Source organism: Netta rufina, assembly GCF_964035555.1.
Source record: "Netta rufina genome assembly, chromosome: 20".
NCBI classification, from domain to species: domain Eukaryota; kingdom Metazoa; phylum Chordata; class Aves; order Anseriformes; family Anatidae; genus Netta; species Netta rufina.
Window position 1 is genome coordinate 5,753,274 of NC_140144.1, and position 21,468 is coordinate 5,774,741.

Here is a 21,468-nt window from a genome sequence, read left to right on the forward strand (position 1 = left end):
CGATGCTCGCTGCGGTTTGGCTCCTTCTTATCTCTGCTACCAAATTCACGCGGCCCCTCAGCCACGTGCTTTTATTTGCGGCTCAGAGGAGGGATTGACTGTTCCTCACATCAGGATCATTTCGTGTGAGCCAAGATCCTCTGCTCACTTCGCACGCTGGCTATGCTAATTTACTCTGCCTCTGTTTTCCAGTGGTGTGAGTTTCTCTTTCTTTTGGTTCATGTTGTGCCTTATGCCAGAGTTAATGCAATACAGTTTTCTGAGCAAAGAGAGATCCTGATGACTTCTTTGTGTTTTGTTTTTTGTTTGGTTTGTTTTGTTTTTCCCTTTTTTTTTTAAGTCTGTGTGAATAAGAACCTGAGTGTCGGTGCAGGAGGCAACACACAGTTTAATTTCTCCGCTCTCTCAAGTGTGTCAGTTCCTGAAGCAGGGTGGAGAAAAGCTGGTTACAGCAGCATGCTAGGAGTGGTAGTCCAAGGTTAGGAAAAGGAAATGTTTTAAAACTGGTGATTTGGGAAAGGGACAGCTCAGCTTCAGGTGCGACAGAGCAGGAAGGGTGCGAAAGGGGGAAGCCCAAGGCAGGACACCCAGGCTGGACGTGCAGGCGGTGCCCAGTTCCAGCTGGTGGCTGCACACAGTGTCTGTCTGTCTGTCTGTTTTCCTCAGCAGAACCTCAGCCACAGGCTGAGCCATGCCCATGCAGGTCTTTGATGTTTCCTGGGGGGGCTGTGTCCCATTGCCTGCCTCCTGATGTTTCCACTTTCAGAGAGACTTGGAGCGATGGCACGCTCGTCTTTCCCTGTGACATCACACAAGCATCTTGGCTAAGGTTTTTGCTAAGTGAGCGTGGTTTGTCTTAAAAGTAATTGCTTTATTAACCCCCAGGAAGAAGACAGATTGTAGTGACAGACCACAGGCTGTGTTCGGGGTTCTTCGTTCCTAGATTCTCAAAAACTTAGGTGCTCATCTGATGAACTGTGGGAAAGGGTCAGCTGGGTTGTGTGTGTCTCAGCATTGGGCTGTATTATTTTTGTTTTGGTCTGCTTCCCTGGTGTTTTGCAGATAGTTCCCCTTCCTACTGGGGATGAGTCCCCCTGTTTCTAGATACACACGTTTGAGCTGGTCCTGTGGGGTCTTCCATGAAAGTAGACTTAAACCCCAGGTTCACCTGGAACATCCCCCATGAAACTGGTGAAATTGAAGGCTTATCGAAACACCAGCCACAAGCAGTGAATCCAGAATTCACTGTTGGGCTTACGAGGAGCTACAGGATCATTTCAGAATGAATATTTTTATACAGGTGATCCCAGTGCTTAATTTTACTCCATTTCATGCTTTTGCAGCTAAAGATGATTTTAAGGCCATGGCCAAAGTGAAATAGTGACAGTATTTTCCTTCTCCCAGCAGCCCTGTTAGAGCCCTCGGTTGTTAGACCCAGACTGCTTTTACAGCCAAGGGGAGAAAGGCGACAGAAAAATTTAAACACTTTATGAAGTATTTTACAGAAGGGTGACGTGGCATATGTAGGCTGGTTAATAGTGTGGTGTAAGTGGTGCTGGGACTCGGTGCAATCACAGCGTGACCTCATGCTAATAAAACCTTTAATTGGCACCAGGTTGTAGGGTTTATAGTGCCAGATCCTGTCACTGTCACGCAGGTGGATGATGCCCTGGTGGGGAAGGAGGCCTGAAGGCTGTGGCCTCTGGTGGAGGAGCAGTGGGGTGGGTTATATGGGTCAATATGTCCCATGTACTTGGGCAAGAGAGCTCCAGGAGTGACTTCTCCACATAGGACAGCATGGAGGTGTCTGGAGGCCACGTCAGCAGGCAGGGCACTGCTGGGAGACGCAGGCCAGAGCTGCAAAACTGCTCCCGAGCTGTGAGCCCAGAGGGAAATCAGCAATGCCAGAGACCTTGAGGGGCTGCAGAGAGTGGGTTGTTACAGGGCTGCTCTGGCTGCATGAAACTTTCATGATGCTTCCGAGTTTCCCCGTGCCGAGGCTTGGTGTAAATTCTGCGCCGTTTGTGGAGGTTACCAGGCCAACTGACTGCATATCGATCTTTCTCTCTGCATTAGCATCAGGTGTAACTAAAAACAATCAAGGACCGTGTGCATGCAAGCCTGCATTCAAGCGGACATAAATGCAAATCTCCTTCCTGTTCTGCAGGGTGAATTCCATCAAACAAATTGGTTTTGGAGTGGAAGCTAGCCCTGTTTCTGCTTAAAGTCACATTTTTCCAGTAGAAGAGGTAGAAATGTCAGCTCTCAGGACCATATACATCTCTGCCTCTGCACCAACAAAAAATAATCAGGCTCCAATCAAAACTTGTCCCCTCTTATCTTGACAGTTGTTGACGATGATGGATGGAGACAGGTTTAGAAGATCAAATGCGAGACAATCTGTACTGCATTTCAAACCACCTAAGGCTTTTAAGTGCCAATGTGACATCTGGTGGACTCGGTAACACGCACCGCACTCTAAAATGCCTCTGCTGTCCCCATCAACCCTTATTTACCACTGTTATAAATTAACAGCTTTCTCCAAGATATTTTAATGTATTATCCCACATGTGTACTTTGTGTGGTTCTCTGTTAGGGATAGGCTGTTGAGTGAAATTATAACCACATGATTATCTTTTTTTTCCCCCTTAACCACCAGTGGCTTTCTATTTTTTATTATCTTTTCTGCCTGGAGGAGTTTCAGAACAAAGTAACTTTTAAAAATCAAAGCTTTTCTTAAATGCAGTGTCTGGAGATAAGTTTATTGTGCTTTTATGGGATATGAGTAAACACATTGCTTCAATTTATTCCCAACCACACAAAAATATCCTGCCAGGGACATTAGGCAAAAGGAGCACTGATGGAGACTGCAGAGCCCCGGTGCGTATCCGTGGGCAGTGTTGGTACGGGTGGGTGTGATGATGCGGCCTTTTTCTCCCATTTTGTTTGTGCTTTGAGGGCAGGAGGATACGGGAAGGGCAGTGGGACCTGCAAGTTTAATATCGGGCTGTCAAAGCAGGCTGTTGTGTCTTTTCGCCAAGCAGTGTTTTGGGATCACGAGGTGGATTTCACAGCAGAAGTAATGCTGGGGGGGAATCATGAGCAAAGGGGCTCAAATCGTGCTCAGGGGAAGCGGAGAACTCACCTCTCCTGTTCACAGCAGGACCGGCCCACGACGGAGTTATTTAACTTCTCATTACGTGACTGCTGGAGAATGCATAATTTGCTCTGACTTGAGGCGAAGCAGGTTGTTTTTTCACATCTTTGACATCATTTTTCAAGGCTGCCAACATGTCTTGCTGCCTCGAGGGCCAGCAGGGCTCAGAGCTGAGCACAGGGCCCCTGCCTGCTGGTTTTCCCTATATGAGATGTGGTGGTGGGATGAAAGGCTCAGCCCCTCCTCGTTGTGCAGCCGGTGTCCACCCCAGAGATCACGGCTGAAGCGCTCATACCGCCCCTTCCCCTGCATGCCCATGGGACAGATGCGGGGCAGCATTTACATCTTCTAAGAAAGTGGATATCCACCCAGATTTTGGCTGTTTCGTCCCCATTTCTCCTGCCCCTTCCAGTCTGACCCCAGTATGACCGCAGCTTTGGGCCCCCTTCCCTCGCCGGGGTGGCAGCAGCGTGCCAGGTGGAGGGGAAGCCATAAAGAGCGAGAAGTAGCCTGCAGGCCGTTAAATTTTCCACTTTTCTGAGCATTAATACCATGATTGCTCTGTCTAAATAACGTCTGGGCTCTGGCCGCTGCATTACCTGTCTTAAGTGTGATTTACTGCCATAATAAATTAGCCCTTAAGCCAAAGAATCAAAAATAATTGGCCTTATATCTTGGTTCCCATTTTATCCACTGTTCCTTTTCCCTCTCCACGTGGCCCCTTTCTCTCTTATTCATCCTGTAACATGTTTCTCCCCCTTATTCCTCCTTGGTGGCCACTTTCTGATGCTTTTCCATTCCTTGTGCTCACCTGGGCACTGACGGGCTTGCTTGTCCTTCATTTTCTCCCCTGGAGCCGTCTCAGGCTGCTGCGGATGATGGAGCAGGAGGGAGCTCTTGGGGGGGCTGGAGCCAACCCCTGCCCACCACTGTGGCCCTGTGCAGGGGAGGTGATGGGCAACGGGGGGCTGCAGGGCAGTGGAGGCTGGCAGGAGGATGTCAGCGCTGCAGTGGCATTTTAAAAGGGCTTTAAGGCGAGGAATGCATTTCACTGCTCTTAAATAATATCAGGGGACCTCCAAGCATGAAATCTGGCAGGGAGAGGGCTCTTTTGTTGGCCTATGAATTTTCTGCGCCTTTTTTTGTGTGGTTCTGGTTCGTGAATTTAACCCGCGGGCTTTTGACACTGTGCTCAGTAGCACACATCCTCGGTCCGGTGACATTTCGGTGTCACCAGCTCCCACCGCATGGCAAGTTGTCTGCACCCAGTGCCCCCAGACAGGGGGATGAGGGGGCACCCGGCCTTCAGGCAGCAGAAGGTAAAGGTGTGGTAGGGGAAAAGGTGGATTAAGAAGGCAAAAAGGCTCAAAGGCTTGGTGACGGTGACCGTCCGGGTTCAGCAACATGAGATGCTCTGAAAGCAGTTGCAGCACAGGGCATGCAAAGAATGGATAAGAGAGGCATGATTTATCTCCTGAAGCAAGAGAGAATGAGCTCAAAAACACGCATACATGCACATGTGTGTGTATATATATCTATATATTTATGCAAGCACAGATACTGAGAGGGACAGGGGGCTCGTGCCTCTCCTAGGAGGTGCTGTGAGCTCCGTGGCTGTTTGGTGACACTGCGTGGTGAGCAACTTTGCTTCGCCACCAGCGCTGCGTGCGTCGTGCTGAGCACAGCAGCTCCGAGCTGGTTTGTTCAGCAGAGTATAAATGGGACTGCTTTTGCTGTTTAGTTGCTCTGAGTTGTTTTTTTTTTTTCCCTCCTTCCTTTAAATAAATGGGCATTTTCTTTCCTTTTTTTTTTTTGAGCTGCTAATGTTCATTTTGCGTGCGGGCACGCGGTTCCAATCCTGTTTTTGAATGCACACAGTGGAGTGCAAAAATAAAGATTGCATCTCATGCATAATGCATGCCCCAGCAACCCGCTTTAACAAATTACCCAAGTAGATTCCTCTGATGGGGCTAGGGGGGAAGGAGGGGAGGAAAAAAAAATATTGTAGCAAGTATCTTCCTAAAGAAATGACAAGATAAACACACAAAAAATAGGCCTGCAGAGCTTTCCTCGAGAGGGGACCGTTCAAAACCAGATGTGGCACTGAGCAGCTGGTCCTGCAGCCTCAGGGTGGCCAGAGCGAGCCCTGAGCTGCAGTGTCTCAGGACCTGATTTTGTGTTGTTGGGATTAGAGGAGAGGCTTCCCACGTAGCTAGCCAGGAGAAGAGGTTATTTGTTGGTTTATTTATCGCTTTCGATTTGCTGGTTTGCGGTGATGCATTGCAACTCTGTTGGTTTTGTGCTGCTTCTCTGGAGACAGGAGCGAGCCGTGTAAAATGCAGGTGTTGTGTGTGTGGGAGGAGGGTGAGGAGGGGGCAAGGAAGGTGGGAGCAGGACACTAAAGCAGCCCGAGGCCTTGTTTGTCTCCCTGGCATCACCAGCAGCCGCTGCCCTGCAGCCTGGCGAAGCCAGAGGATGCGTCTGGAAGCCTCCAACCCCACTGTTTGCTGCAACTACTCGGGAGACTTTCCTCTGCAAAAAGGCACAAAGTAAGCAACCTGACTTCCTCCTCGTGCGTGCCAAGGACAGGGCACCCGTGAGCACTTCTCTCAAAGCCAAAGCCCAGCGAGCAGGGCCTGCTCCGTGTGCCTGGAGCATTACAGCAAGCAGAGGGCAGGTGATGCTGCCAGCACAGACACTTCAGAAAGCACAAAACACGCTGATAATGACACCTCAACCGTAACACCGGTGGCTTCTGGTTCATTATGCTCTCTGGAGGGCACATTAAGGCTGGGTTTCTTTTTTTTCTTGTCTTTTTTTTTTTTTTTTTCTCCATTTGAGTAAATACAGTCAATATAAGGAAATAAGGTCAATAAGCCCTGGCTCTAAATCTCATCTTGTTCACGCTAATGACCCCAGGTCTAGGTTTGGGATTTTTTGGGGAGCAGCAGCACAGCAGGCTCTTGCCTCCAGGTGGCTGTCCTGGGGGAGGGCTTGGACAGGGAGCTTGGGCTGTGTGGGGATGGCAGAGGTGGGGATGAGACCAGGGTGCTGCGTGTTTGGGTACCTGTGCTATTCATGCAGCTTTTCTCACATTACAGACACAAGAACGAGACCAGCGTGCCTCATCCTGCAGAGCACCGCTGCTAGGTAAGGGTTCGTGTTGGTTATCAGCCTGAGAGGCCTTTTGGCTTTGGGTGGCAACAGAATGCCATTAAAAAATGCTTTTTATTTTTTCCTCATTTTTTTTTTCCCTTTCCATATTGCTGTTTCTGTTGGATTTGAAAGCAAGGCCAGGAGGCAATTTCTGCCTTGATCCAGAGCATTTAAGATGTGCACAGGGTACAAGGACAGTGCGAGTACTTTTCCAGGCGAGGTGCTCGGCTCTGCCCCAGCCCCCCCAGGACCTTCGTGCCATGGCCCTGGTTGTGTCCACCCCAACACCTTGCCAGCTCCCTCCCAGAAGCGGACCAGCCACGTTTGCCTGGATTAAAATAGCTCACAGCTTTACGGTGCTTTTGTTTTTAAACGCTCGACTGCATTAGCATTGATTTATTTTTAATACAACCAACCACCTGCGAGTTGACTGTTACTTTTCTTCGTTCTCTTTGGCGAATGCAATCGCAGCGTGGTTCTCCAGCAGCCCCCAGCCCCAACGCCTCAGGCAGTGCCACGTATCGGTGGCAGGGAGCAGTGGGCATCTGCGACACGCTGCTCTGTCCCCAGTGCCACTGAGCAGCTCCTTTATTCATTGCTCATGTGTGGCTGCACATCGTAGGGGCGAGGGAGAAGGAAAAAGCATTTTCTTTTCTTTTTGATCTCAACAGGCCTTCATCAACCTCTGCAAGGAGCACCACGGATGCTTGTTTCCTGCCTGCAGGGTTGGGAAGAGAGCAGCAAGGCTCGAGGACACCGGTGAGGACGGCAGACCCGCAGGGCTCCCAAATGCTTGCTCCTGAACCGCTCTCACCGATGTTCCGAATCACCTTGCACGTACAGTGAAACTACAGGCAGGAGCTCGCTAAGCAAATGAGCCCCTCCTTTAATTCCATTTGCTTACGCTGCTTATTTTTCTCCCGCATAATTATTTTAAAAGGAAAATTTAATTTTGTTTAATGGGAACAAAGTTTAACACTCCATAAGCTTTGTCTTCTGCAGCCCTCCATCTGGTTAGCTTTTTTCCTTTAATTATTTTTAAACTGGCCCAGTAAATTGTGTGTGTTTAAGAGGCACTTCTCATTAAGATGAAATACTTTGATCTCATAGGATCATCTCTTTTTAAAGACATGATGATATACCACAATTTTTTCCCCAACTAACCCAATTTCAATATGAATCTATCCCCCACCTGCCCTGCACAGGCGGGGACGTGTGCTGCATTGCAAGCTGGAGGCAGCAATCAGAGCTGGCAGGGAGGGAGAAGGGGTCAGGAAAAGAGAGCTCTGAGTGGGCACAGCAGGGACCATTAAGAAGTAAGTGGCAAATCATCTCAGGAAAAGGAAACGTTTAATTTTTTATTTTTTAAGTACAGATGGTGTGGGGGGGAAAAAGACTGCAAGAAGACCAAGAGACATGGGTGCACTATATATAGATGTACAGCTGTTTCCTTCAGGTGTTATAACTCAAAAACGTAGGTTGATTAATTTTGAAAGTTGAAATGTATAGCAGATTCTGATTACATCTGAGTGTCTATAATTTAGCTACTTAGTAAAATTAACTTGACGTTTTTAGTGAGCTGTGAGGACAATAATGTGTGAAGAGACTGAAGAGCAAGTTTGACTGCATGCTCTTCCCTTACCACCCCCCCTTTTCAATTTGCAAAGTTTATTTTTAACTTTTTCAATTTTTTCCAGCATCTTTCCTCTAATACAGACAAATGAGTTTGCTTCCCCCTGCTGTCAGCTGAAGACAGCGTTTTGGTTTTGAGCCTTTCCCGTGATGGACTGGAGGGTGCAAGTGCTCAGCAGCCAGAACCTGGGACGGAGCTTCGGGCCAGCACAGGTAGGGGCCAGCTGAGGCTGGGATCTCCAAGGCACGTAACATTTATTAGAGCATGAGACCTGCAGGAAGGCACTGGGACCCCAGATTAAATCATTTTTCATACCTCAGAGAAAGCCCATTTTTGTGTACTTCACAAAGGCAGGTCACACCAGGAAGCACAGATGCGTGTAGCCTGAAAGTGCACAGTGCTGGTGGTTTTCTTTAATAAAAACTCGTGTGCAGAGTAGGTGTGGGGAGAAATGTCTGTGTGGGAGGACAGACTCCGCCATCCCATCAGTTCTGAGGAGCAGATTACCTGCAGCCCCTGCGATGGCTGTTGGGCTGGCGATCGCTCAGCACTTTTGCTTGCAGATCTGCCCAAAGGGAGGGTGCAGCAGCTCCAGGCTTTTAGGATCAAGTTGAAATTCAGAGCAAAGTGATAAAAGGGTGTCTATGTGTTATTCAGAGTACTACATCTGATTATCAACAACTGTTAGGAAACCAGTTGGAGCAAACAAAAGCTTTAGTGGGAAGAGGGGAGCTACTGCTGCAGTACCAGACTCGGCAGTGGCTCACAGCCCTCAGCCAGCCCTGTGGCTGTAATAGCCACTTCGACAGCCATGTTTCAACGAGCACAAATTCATTTTCAGTGAAAGACTATTGCAGTTGGCTGTTCTCCAGAGTGTGATATCAAGGACCCACTATAACCACAGCTCTGTGCTGAGGTTTCCCAGACCTGGCACTCACCTTTCTGGATGACGAGGGCAAGTCATCTTCTATAATGGGGACATCATCAACTTGAAAAAATATCAGTCACTCTTTGCGAAATTCACTTAGTTCAATAGAGCCATGATTGCACATAAAGTCTACTTTTGTAGTCAACAACCACCTCCGGTTATGTGCTTGGTAGGGTTAAACTAACCGATTTTCCCCCGGTCCTGGTGTGCCCCTGAGAGCAGGCTGCACGTGGTGGGCTCGGATCGAGAGTGGAATTGGAAAGGCACCGGGCAGGACGAGGGGAGCACAGGAGCAGCACAAGTAGGCATGTTCTATTCCGGTGGTTTCTGGCCTGGCCAAAGCATCGCTATTTGATATATCAACATGGGACAGGAAAAAAAAAGTAAAAAAATTAATTTAAATTTAAGAAACATTTTTCAGCGCTTTTAGCAGAAAAATGGATTTCAAAACTGTTTGGCTTTGTCCCTGCTGTGACCTTCTGTTCTCTTGGTACAGGCTTGGGGAGCAAAGAGAGGAAGGCAGTGTTTCTGTCACCAGCAAACTGCCTTTTGATTGTGACTCCTTGAAAGCAAGTTTCCACCCTCTGAACTCAGCCCTGACAAGTGCTTCTGCAGCACCCAATAACTACACCTGGTAAGGGCTGGATTAATCGCAGTCATGGGCAGGAAAGGAGTGATCCATGCCAGCCATTATGAAGATTTCAATCCCTTGATGGCTTTGTTCAATAAGTGCTCAAAGTTCTGGCGTTTCAAACAAAACAACACAAACAGCTTGGTGAGTATTTTAAAATTTAATGGTCTGATTTTGAGTAGTATTTTCAGACCTAGCATCAGTCTAAGGTTTTAACAGGGCAGTGAGAAAGCTCAGAATCAAACAGCTTCCAGAAGAATCTTCCAGGTAAGATTAAAATGATTTAAAATATTGAACGTTTTACATATTATTATAAAATGATGGCAGCTGGCAGAACTATTTTTCTTTAACCTACATTCTGTAATTTCAGCGGTGGAGAAACAGGTTGGAAGGTGGGTTGTGCTCTTGATTCTTTCAGGACCTGTTTGACTACAACAACAAACAGCTGCATAACATACAAATATAAAATTTCAAACAAGCCAACTTAAAAAAAAAATCAGGATTTTTCTTCAATACCTCCAGTACCTTGTTTCTGTAATAAATATTAAAAACCATCATCTTTTACATTACAGAAAATGTTAAATAAGTTATTTACCAAAATACTTTTTTTTTTTTAGTCATTTTTTCTTTCTTTTCTCCAAAGGCTGATTCCGTTAAAGGAGCTGAATGAACCTTTTTACATCAATAAATAGTAAGGCATAAAGAAGCAAACAACAATCCCAGGAAGGTCTGTCTTTATTATGGGAACTTCCTCCTTCAGAGAATCCTTTTTTTGCTGGTATAGGAAGCTGGTTTTTGATTGTCAGGTGATGGGACCTGGTTAGAAAAGCATTAATTATTACTATTTTACAGTACTTCACATGCACACAATTTATCCCTGGGCTATAATCCTGCAGAAGGATCTGCAAATATGAGCGCCTGTGTTCAGCAGATCTTCAAATTAAAGTGATAAAACCCCTGTAAGCATAAAGACTTTTTTATGTCACCAATCTCTAACTCAGGTAGGACTGAGACAGTAGCAGAGCCACTTAGCAGAACAGCTACAGAGCAGAAGGAAGTGCTCAGGAAGGCACTGCTGACGAGGGTAATGGAGGAGAGATTCATAGAAAAGGAGGAAAATTTAAAGGCAGGCTGGGAAATGTACAGCCATTCAGAGAGGAATGGTGTGAGGAGAAGGAGGGGATTTAGGAGTCAGGAAGTATATTACAGCCTTCTGGGAGTAAAGCCTGAACCTTCTGGGAGAAATCAAAGCTGAACTGTGGATACTTAAACACTCAAAGTAATTTAATGCACTGCATTAGCAAATAGCTGTTTGTAGAAGCGTTGCCTATTGGGTCTGTGTTTAAAAAAGCAGAAGCACTGGTTATTAACACATACGCAAGCTTTAAATATGGATGCTTTTTGTGAACTTAGACAGTAGCCAGCTTACTGGACTTTGATCTGGTGGAAATAAACTATTGGATGAAGGACATATGGATATTAGTTTAGGGGAAGTATCAGAAAAGAGAGGATTTAGCTGGTTGCTTGGCCAGTCATAAAACTCTAAATTAAACATCAAATACTGCAGAATACTTATCACACTGAACTGTTGCCACCCAGACTTGATCTTAACATTGTTCCAGTTGCAAATCCAAAGCAAATTGGACTAATTCTACAAATACTACTGGCATTGCAATGTGTATTTCTAATGTACCAAGGAATTAAATTCAAGCAGAAATTTTACTTACTTCCAGGTTTCCTCTGGCCTTCTTCAAGACATCGTGAGTTAAAACCACTGGAAACAAAAAGATGATTACATACTGCATGAGCTTTCCTATATTCTCCATATCCAGGGCTTTTATGACCAAATATTAAGTAAGTATAAATTCACATCTACAACATGAGCAGCAACCAGGCAATTATAGGCAGCCCCTCCACACCACTTCAACTTTCTTACTTAAAAATCCAGATCTCCAGCCCAAGCCCTGTTTAGAAGTTCAGGCTGCTGTACAAACCTCCAGCTGCAAAACCCGAGATAAAGGGGCGATGCTGTACAAGCAAACTCAGTCAGGGAAGAGCAAAAGGCCTTGCTCAGCACCACAGGCAGGTCAGAAGCAGCACCAGCACCAGAATGCCATTTCCTGCCCCTGCTTTGCAGCTGCCACGTAATGTGTTTTTCAAATCTAAACTCCAGGGAAGTGTTTTTAAAGTATTTCTGCTGTAACAAGAACGATATATGTGAAAACACAAATAGCTCACCACTACATTTAACATCGCCGCTACAAACAGACCCCTGAGCCAGCTGACCCAATTCCCTCAATCCAAGGCAAAGGAACACTTTTTGTTAATTTTAAGGGGAGATGGTGTGTGATCTAATGGAGGTTGGGGGAGAGGGAGGAAAATGGTGCAGCAGAGAGGTTACATGGGATGATGGGCTGGGAAGACAACAGATGGCGAAAGAAGTTAGCCTGCTCCTCTGGCAGTTCAAGGACAAAGCAACCTATATGTGCTTAGGGAAAATCTTGTCAGTGGCTTCTTCTGAAGGGGTCCAAGTTTGTCTCTCTTCATTCAGCTAGTTTGCCTCTGCAGGGAGAGAGCAAGACCTGTGAATGGTGGAGGGGATGCTTCTAAACAAAACTGATATTTAGAAATGTCAGGTTAAATATGTGATTCTCTAATCTGTGTCAGCTTCCTAACTGCTGAAAAATACCATTCACAAGTACCAATTTAATATTCCAGTCTCAAAAATAAACAATTTAGCCATAATAAAGATTTTTCATTACAATAATAAGAACCCAACAACTCCAAGGGTATAGCTGTCATGAGATAATTATACCCTTGGCGGATTACTGCAATTTGGCACTGCATTGTTACATGTTCAGAGGTTCAGATGAGGTTTATAAGCATTCCGTTCTCTCGCCCAGAGAAAGCAGACAGAAGACTCCGATCCACAAGAAGGTTCCAGTCTCTGCCTCTAAATATATTTAGGAATGCTCAACTAAATAACAGTGGGAACCTGAAAATCCTCAGTGGTGTGCCCAGCTAACAGGATGCTTGGAGAATGAAGGAAGGCAAGGTCACCTACTGGGATGCCTGTGGTTGCTGGCTATCAAAAGGAGAAAGGCTGAAATAAAAACAAGTAAAAGCATCATAATAGAATCCAGCAGCTTCCTATGATTCACCAGTTTTGTTGTATGCTTGGTCAGGAATTTGTATACAGATGCAATTTAGAAACATTTCTGGAATTGGTCTTTAAGGCAAAGGTAACTTGACATCCTTAATTCCCGTAATCAATGAAACTTAGAGAAAATTGTATCTAGGTCTTTCTGTGTAGCAGAGTGCTCTCTGCTCATAAAGAACTCTACTGCTAAATTCATTTCACCCGGCAAACTAGATTTTTCTAAATCAAAAATATTAAATTCAGTACATGAAGAGAATTTAGAGTGTGTGACACTAATAGTGAAGCTGCTGCTAGCTAGGCAGTACTTCGCATTAAGATGATTTCAGAAAATTCAGGTTTCATTTTATTGGGACCTAATTCAGAAGAGTTTGGATGTGTTGAAAAGGAGTGAACAAAATAAGAGGGAGATGGACTGTTTTCTTTTTGAAAGTGTGGATGGGTAGTGGCTGTGGGGATAAGATTTTGGTCCTAAGGCTAAAATCTCTGCTGGGTTACACTCTGCACAGCCTTCCTGAAATTACCCTTTGTGTCTGGCTGAGATGTCACCAAAGCTAGGAACTGACCAAACTGAATCAGTAAATGTATCCCTGAGATATTATTGGGATGGGTATAATAGATACCTCTGATTTTTATATGACAATACCAAAGCAAGTTACTTAACTTTAAAACCTACAGAAAACCTAATTTTGGATTTACTGTAAGTAGCTTGCACATCATTTGATATAACAATTCTGAAATAAGCAACCAAAGCCCTGCCCATAAATACTAAAAAAAACAATCTGCAGGCAGAAGATACATGTAATCTAGATATAAAAATTATAGGCTATGGAGCAAAATAACTTTAATTCTTCTGCATTGCATTTAATGACTAGCATAGTATTACAGCCATTTTCCTAACTCTGTATGATATGTAACATTTTGCATTCTAGATTAATTACTGATAACACACATGCCATTCCAGCACAGACTAACAAGTCTTTTAAGTCTTGTCTCTTAAGAGAAGGTAAAGATAGACTATTTTATTTTTAAGACTGAAGTGAAATCCTCTTCCTGAAGTACACATACTGCCATAGCATGTAAGCAGAAGAGAGGTGTAGCTCCAATCAAATCTCTTCTGATTAACAGATTAAATTCTAAAGCAGAAGAAATGGATCTCAGAACACTCAGCTGGTCTAGCACAGCTAGAATATAGTCCCTGTCCTAATCGTTATGTTTCCAGATTATTTTCTAGATATGGCTGTTAAGGGTAAAATACCATTTCACAGCATGTCCTAATTTTTCCTTAAAAGACTTAGAGTAAACTTCTGTTTCCCTTGTTCTGAGCCTTCTGTTCTCTCACTCTTCGCACTCTGGTGCACAGTGTTGACAGATCTTTGCTGCTGCTGCTTTGGCTTTTCCCAGTATTCAGCCATCTAATGCTAACTAAAAGCATACTTGCATATTTATCAAGACTGAGGCAAAATCACAGTTTTGAGAAGGACAGCGTCAAAAAGTTTGGCTGGAGTGGTCTACAGCAACAGTAACTTTGCCTCAGTCAGGAACTGTTGTAGGACAGGAAACTAATGTGCAATGGCAGTAACTGAAATGGAACAACTCAACTGATGAGTGGCAGCTGCACGGATTGACACGTTATCAGTTGGTGTGTGAAACTGTGAACTGCTTTTCATGACATTCTATGCAGCCTTTTGCAGTTGCACAAAATCTTCATATCTGCATGAGGCTCCAGCAGTTCTGCACGGTCTGAACTTCATGCAGAGGTTGTTCCCACCACCTGAGAGCACACAGAGAAATGGCACTTGCAGCGAGTGCAAAAGAAAGGGCACCTATGTTCATTTTGTTGTTTCCCTCATTTTAGCAGAAGCCATGAATTACAAAAATAAGAACCATAAGAAAGCACGAACTTACACTGGTCGATGATGACTTTCTCCATGTTTTCCTTCAGCTGGTTTGTGGAGTGCAAGCGTTTCACTGTGCTGTGTAACTTCTTCTCCTGCTCAGACAGTTTCTTACGTAATCTAAGTATTTCTGCTTTCATTCCTTCATCCTAAATTCAGAGATGAAAATACTATATTAAAGCATCAAATAAATTATTTTAAATACTGTTAATGTTTAAACAATGTTAATGGCTAAATACTTTTGTACAAGGGCTTCCTTGAGCTTCCTTACAGAATGAAAAACTCCTTTGTCCTTCCACCTTCACTTCCCCAATGACAAGAGACTTCAGTTCTTAGCTGACTTTTAGTGCAACTAGTTTTTCTGCTACTCTCTGAGAAAAGTCTTAACACCAGCACTCGTTTTTCTTTTTGAATTTTCATTCCTCTTTTTCATTTTTTGCTCTCAACTGGAAAACATAATGAAGGCTGATGGGACAGGATCAGCAAGTATCCTGTCTGCCAGGTTGAGAACGTCCAGCTTCCTTCTTCAGTGCTCTGCTAGTAGTTGAGGCTGCCTTAATTGAAAGGCTGAAAGGCATTGAACAAGTGACTGTGACAGTTTTATTGCAAAATTGTTTGACAGTATCATTATTCAAGGTTCAATTTCTACCACCAATTCCAACCAAGTTATGGTCAGTATCCTGTAAAACAGGACTACAAGTAGCCCTGATTCTGTTAGTACCACTGATCTGGATTCTTCATGCAAACCTAAGCTTGTACCTTTTTCTTCTTCTTGTGCTACCTGTTAAATAATAGCATCTTCTAGAATTCTCCACTAGCATTTAGCTCTGTAGAAGAACTAATTACTCACAATTCCTGTGGGCTAACCAGAAGGCAGCGAATGCTCAATATCTTTTAGGAGACATTCTTTCGTATGCTGCATTGAAGACATCAGAAGCACTCTACTGTCCTTAAGATGTCCTCAGTATGTTTGGTAAGAAAATCTAAAAAAGACTCTATCAGACTCCAATTAGGTGCTGTACTGGAAGCTCAAATCTCCCACATGAGGTCAGGTTTTCAGACTGATCCAGATGAAGATTTAGATTGGTATGACAATAAAGCATCAGATGCATCACAGGTACACTAAGGCACTTTTGTCTGTATCTGTGATATGTTCTGATACTGCAGCCCAGCCCTACATATAGCTTTCTATACAGATTATACACGAGGATAAAAATGGAAGTATTCACACTTCTCAAGACAGCCCAAATATGGAGCTGAAACATGAGAGAATTATACTGCTTTTCTGATTTTACACATTTAAGAATGCTAGAAAATAACAACAAAAATGTTATTAAAATGATATATAAAGTGTTTGCTTTCCTAGAGCTTTATTTTCTTCAGCAATATCCCACTTTCCTTAAGAAAAGCATACAAAAAATCAGGGGAAAAAAAAATCAAATTTACTTTAGAGCCAGAGTTTGAAACAGTTTCATTGTTGTGTTGCTATCATGACAGTACAGATAATTCATTCCTCGTTCAGTTTATTTTCATTCATTTGCATAGTGCAATCCTTTTTAGTTAAAACGTTATAAAACTTGTCTTGGGGTTTTGTCACACTTTTAAAAAAGCATCCTATTTTACAGCTTAGGCATCCAAACCGTAAAAGAAAAATGTAGCTCAGATCACATCAAAGTTGCTGAAGTTTCTGTTGTTACTGGTATATACATAATCAAATTGAATTTGATTCTACAATAGGGAGTCCAAACCTTTTCTCATTGAAATGAAACATTTGCCACTTGCCTAGGTTTCCTGAATATCACGTAACAAGGTTGAGATTATATCCTTAATATAAAGCATTTTGTAAATAAACAGTATTTTGTAAAGAAACGTACAATATGATCAGGACAGAAAGCCAGTATACATTCAGCCTTAGCCTTTGGTGATGAGAGCTCCTAAAGACTGGGCATCCTGGGTTTGTGATTTTCAAAAGATTGTCCCAAATGGCATGTTCCTTACTGGTGTATGTTCCTTGAACCATTACAACAGTCCAAAAAGGCAAAAATCAAACAAAATGAAACATAATAGTACCTGAGTGCCATGAATAGTACTGTGTACAGCTTTCATCGGAAGGGAAACTCTCCAGAGAAGTTTCAATAAACGTGCAGCCTCTTCTAAAATCTGCTGTACTGTGTTCGTATTTGCAGAAAAGCTATGCAAGGACGCCTGGTCTGGTACCTGTATCAAAGGATCAGACACATTATACTTTACTTTTTAAAAAGTATTAAAATGTAATCTTCATTAATGGCTTAAATCCAGTTGGTATTGCACATTTTAGATGATGTACACAGCTCTTGTGTGCCACAGAAGGTAATTTGTTAGTTTACAAAGACTGTTGAATTACACATTATCTGAGAATTTGGGGGAGGGAGGGGATATATCCTAATCAATAACCATGATTAATAATAGATTACATTTACTAGATCTGCTATGCCGCGTGGTGATAGTTGGCAACTCTCTCCCTTCTCCATATGCATTTTGTGCCATGTTATTTGAAAGTCAAATGATTACAGACATCAATTTAAGCAATAGAGATGTTTCTTCCTTAACAGACCCTTTAAACTGTTCCATCTAATGCCAAAATAACTATCATGACACACATAAAATGTATTCCTCTGCTGACAGATGAGAAAACAAAATTGAAGGAATTGCACGAATGTGAAATAAAGGAGAGAAAGAATGCAAGGGGAGCAAATGAATTACCGAAGCAATGATGATACCAAAGGGGGAAGGGTAGTAAAGGAAAAACATTTACAGTTTCTGCCCACATCCAGCATATCATCTGAATATTTATTTAGCATTGTTATCTAACCAGGATCCTCCTGTCACATAAAGTGTCCTGTTTGCTACGCAGTCTGAAACTTCAGTGATGTAAAGCTTGATAGGGAACTGCAAATTGTGAAGTTTACTGCTTTTATCTCTACACCACCAAAAGAAGTTAAAAACTTTGAGGGAATACTTTTTCAGTCTTTATTAGTATCTTAACTAGGTCATTTGAAAACATATAATACTTCACAGAATCTTAAGTGTCATTCTGACATTGTTCTAGTGTACGCATGTGATACAAAGTATTTCAGAATTGTTGTGGCTGCATTTTCAATAGCCTTACTATTTATAACTAGGAAATACAAGCATTTTTAAAAATATCTCCAGTTATAGTGATTCAACAGTGTCAATGAGTAGTCTCCATTCCAGTATTTCATTGGTTTTACACCACTGGCATGTTGTTTGAACCTTCTGATCCAATCCCTTCCTGCTGCAGTTTCTTATAGAATCATAGAAGCATTTAGGTTGGAGAAGACCTCCTTTCTAGTTCATTATTAGCTGCCATGGATGTATAAGGAATGTTCCTTCCCTTTTGTTGAAACTTGTAGGTAGATTTGTCTTACTCCATCCACCCCAAATACACTATCAGGCTGTTTACTGTATCCAGATACTAACGCTACTAAATAAGAAAAAGACAGCATAAGCAAACACTCATTGTTCTCCTGCTTCTAGAGGAAAAGGATGAAATATCTGATTTTTTTTTCCTTTGGTATGTTATTCAATACAAGGCAAACATTTCGTTGCTTTAAGAACCATTATGCTTAATACTACAGTAAGAAAGAGCACCATGGCTTGACATCACTATGTCACGCATGGTGCAGAAAGGCTGATACACTATGTCTCAGAAGATAAGATTTGAACAGTAATGAGATATCCAGGTTCCTAGACTAGCTACTGGTATTTCTGAAGTAGTCAACTGCTCCCAGGAAGTGGAAAAATATCTAAAAGCTTCCCTAATGTAAAACAACTCTCATTGGCATACATCAATCATTAATGTACAGTTATCACCAGGTGTTACTAGAGGGCAGAATACAGGTAAGTGGAGAACTTTATCTGCTATCTTCAATTGTATATTAGATTTCTTTTTTTACTGTCTCATTTCCTTGGTTTATCCCAATCCTCCATTACAAGAGAATTTCCTTAAGTATTTTTATGCTTGGGTTACTGATATATACCCTCACTATGAGCCCTTTCTAAAGCATTTTAGAGATGTATCTGTTTCTTGAGGGTTTTTTTGTTTGTTTTATATCATTTCCATTTAACAACCACCAGCTTCTGTAGTAAAAGCAAGTAGTTTCACCTCATTTAAAGTAAAAGTGAGATAGCTTATTAAAGGACCAGAATTAACTAATTTATCCACAGCCTCATTAACCCAGAATCACAAATAGGAGTCTGCATCTAGATGAGACTTTGACTGCCAAGGTTGAGGTGTCCCAACAGAGTTATTCAGTTAATAGTGCCTGCTCCACCATTTACCTGCTTCTTTGTTTTTGTAATCCATACATTTTGCATCTCTAGGTAAAATTCACCGTCTTCTAACACCTTCAACTGCTTACCTTTATGCCAGGCTCCTGCACTTTCGTACCAGTGACCTCTCTCAAAGAAATCTCCATTTCTCCCAAAACCTGTTGCCCTTCCGAAATCTGTTTCCGCAGAGCGTTATAATCCTCAATCAAGCCAAGAACGTGACGCCCATTTTTGTCTGCCCACATACGATGTCCAGGAACAAGACGAGGGGTACATGCTGTACTGGAAGATGAGCTGCTGTCTAAATCATCTTTAGAGGCTGACTGCATACCTGGGACAGAAAAACAGTATATACTTCTTTTTTTTATCCTTATATGTAGAATACATATATGTAGAACACAGGACTTCTTTCAAACAAACGAGCTGGAACACTGATAGCATACATGTGTAAGATACTTTTGGATATACCTGTTTTTGCTAGTGAAATGCAGTGTCCGTGCTTCTGCAGCTCACAAATGTTTCTGCTGGCAGCCGGGCATTTGCAAAGATTTTCTGCACATCAAAATGGGAGAAGAGCAGTATAAGTTAACATACATTAAAAAATCTTTTTAGCTCTGCTTCTGTTCCTCTTTTTGCTGATGCTGCACTTAGACTCAGGAAGCAGAGAAACACAGCTAGTTTTCTACTACCATGCCATATATCTTCCAGCCTTCACCTACATTCATTTTTTTAGCATCTGTCCAATGTTCAAGACAGCTCCCAAAACCAAGTCACCATCAGAAAACGTGAAATATACTGGAAATATTTTAATCAACTCCACAAGTATGACACTCCCTATTGTGATGACCCTAAGAAGCCATCCCCATACAGAACACAAGAGAGTGCCCAAGCAGAAAGCCCACAGAGAATGGCAGCTGTCCATAAAGGTTATCAGCTATGTTCAGCATCTTTCTGACTTGCACATGGTAATTACGTTCACAACATATTTCAACTGAAGTGTGATTCTTATTGGAAGTGAGACAGTAAGAAAAAAAAACAACTCTTGTGTCTCACACACTCTCCCATCCATTCCAGTGCTGCTTGTTTTGTGTGCTGCATGAAGTCATTTAGGTAGGCACGTGCAGCTGAAGTGCATGGAGTTAAAAAGCCCCATTATTATTCCTTCCCACAAGGTGCTGTATACCTGTACAAGCAGTAGGAAGGGAGACTTAATGATGTGCATATGGAAAGCTGTTACTATGCAGACTGCTTTAGCAGCAAGGAAGAGCATTCCTGTGTCCCCTGTATTCCCTGTACATCTATCTTGGGACCATAACCTAAGCCTTAGCATAAGGAGTACATTTTCCCTGATTTGCTAAAACAGTATCACTTAACAGTGATTGAAATAAAGCTAAAATATTCCTCGAGGCCATAAAGGGGACAACTGATTTATACAAAGACCATTTAGTGCACTTATTGATCCTTCTCGAGTCACCATAGCAAATGCTATAGAGCTGTGCATTAAAAAAAAAAAAAAGAACCTCCAGATAAGCAAAAATTATTGCAATTTAACATAGGCATCCTTCCATCCCAGATACTTTCTGCAAATGCTTTTCCTGAATGAAAAAGAAGTGACAGTTGGAGGCTTTAAGACAGTACAGTATGCATTTTACTTCCCCATGCGCTAATAGCTCTAACAGGAAAAGGATTTGAAAGGCTGATGGGCAGCTCCCAAATTGTACAGTTGATGTTGAATAAAGCACTAAGAGCATCTTTAAAGAACAAGGTACAGTTTCTACAGCATAACAAAAGCATGTGTGGCACAGTACCATTCATTCCTGCATAATGCTGAGATTCTTGTTTGAAAAGATAGTTGATATTCACAGCTGACACTGATCCCACTTCCTCCTTCTTTTCTTTTGAAAGCTGTTCCTCTAATTTTTCATGCAAAGTCTTGTTTGTCTCGATGCTTCTTTCAAGCTGTACTCGCAGACTCTGTATTTCAGTCAATAGTTCATGTAAGTCAACTGGATTATTCTGATCTTTTCGAAATTCTTCTGATGCATCGCATTTGGGATCTGAGACAATTTCAAAAGAAACACTTAACATCTTCAACAATTAAAATAATATTAGCCATTATCAGAATGCTGAGCAAGTAAATTATAGCCAGCTTTATCCTCAATATTAAGAATTAACTACAAACAGCATTAAGATAATGGTTTGACAAAAAAGCACGTCTTAATTGCTTCAACCCTCAAAAGATTTAAAGAGCTGAAAATTATTTTTTACTTTGTCCATAAAAGCTAATAAGTCTCACGCCAAAAGCAAAAATATAATAGCAAGAGAAGGAAGAGGATTTACAAAATTTTTATATTACTGCACAGTCTGGGGAAAAAATAAATGGGTGATCTTGGAGTGTGGAGGAGGGATAGAATACAATTGTGAGTTTAATTTTATACACTGCAGAAAAAAAAAAGAAAATAGTAATCACCTGGCAACCACAGCAACAAATTTGAACCTCAAAAAAGCAAGGGCTGCATTTGTCTTTTCATAGAAGGCGGTCAGCACACAAACAATTCCACGTATTCCCCCATGCC

The 21,468-nt window shown here is 42.6% G+C and overlaps 1 protein-coding gene across 1 annotated transcript in view; it reads right to left on the bottom strand.

Moving 5' to 3' along the window:
• Positions 1-9,657: 9,657 nt before the first annotated feature.
• Positions 9,658-21,468, bottom strand: part of CDK5RAP2 (CDK5 regulatory subunit associated protein 2) — a 79,100-nt gene continuing 67,289 nt past the window's right edge. Inside the window, 7 exon segments of the mRNA XM_084299347.1 lie at positions 9,658-10,321; positions 11,233-11,279; positions 14,571-14,709; positions 16,631-16,777; positions 18,982-19,223; positions 19,361-19,444; positions 20,701-20,949. Coding sequence (XP_084155473.1) covers positions 10,262-10,321; positions 11,233-11,279; positions 14,571-14,709; positions 16,631-16,777; positions 18,982-19,223; positions 19,361-19,444; positions 20,701-20,949 — 968 coding nt within the window. The 3' untranslated portion in view covers positions 9,658-10,261.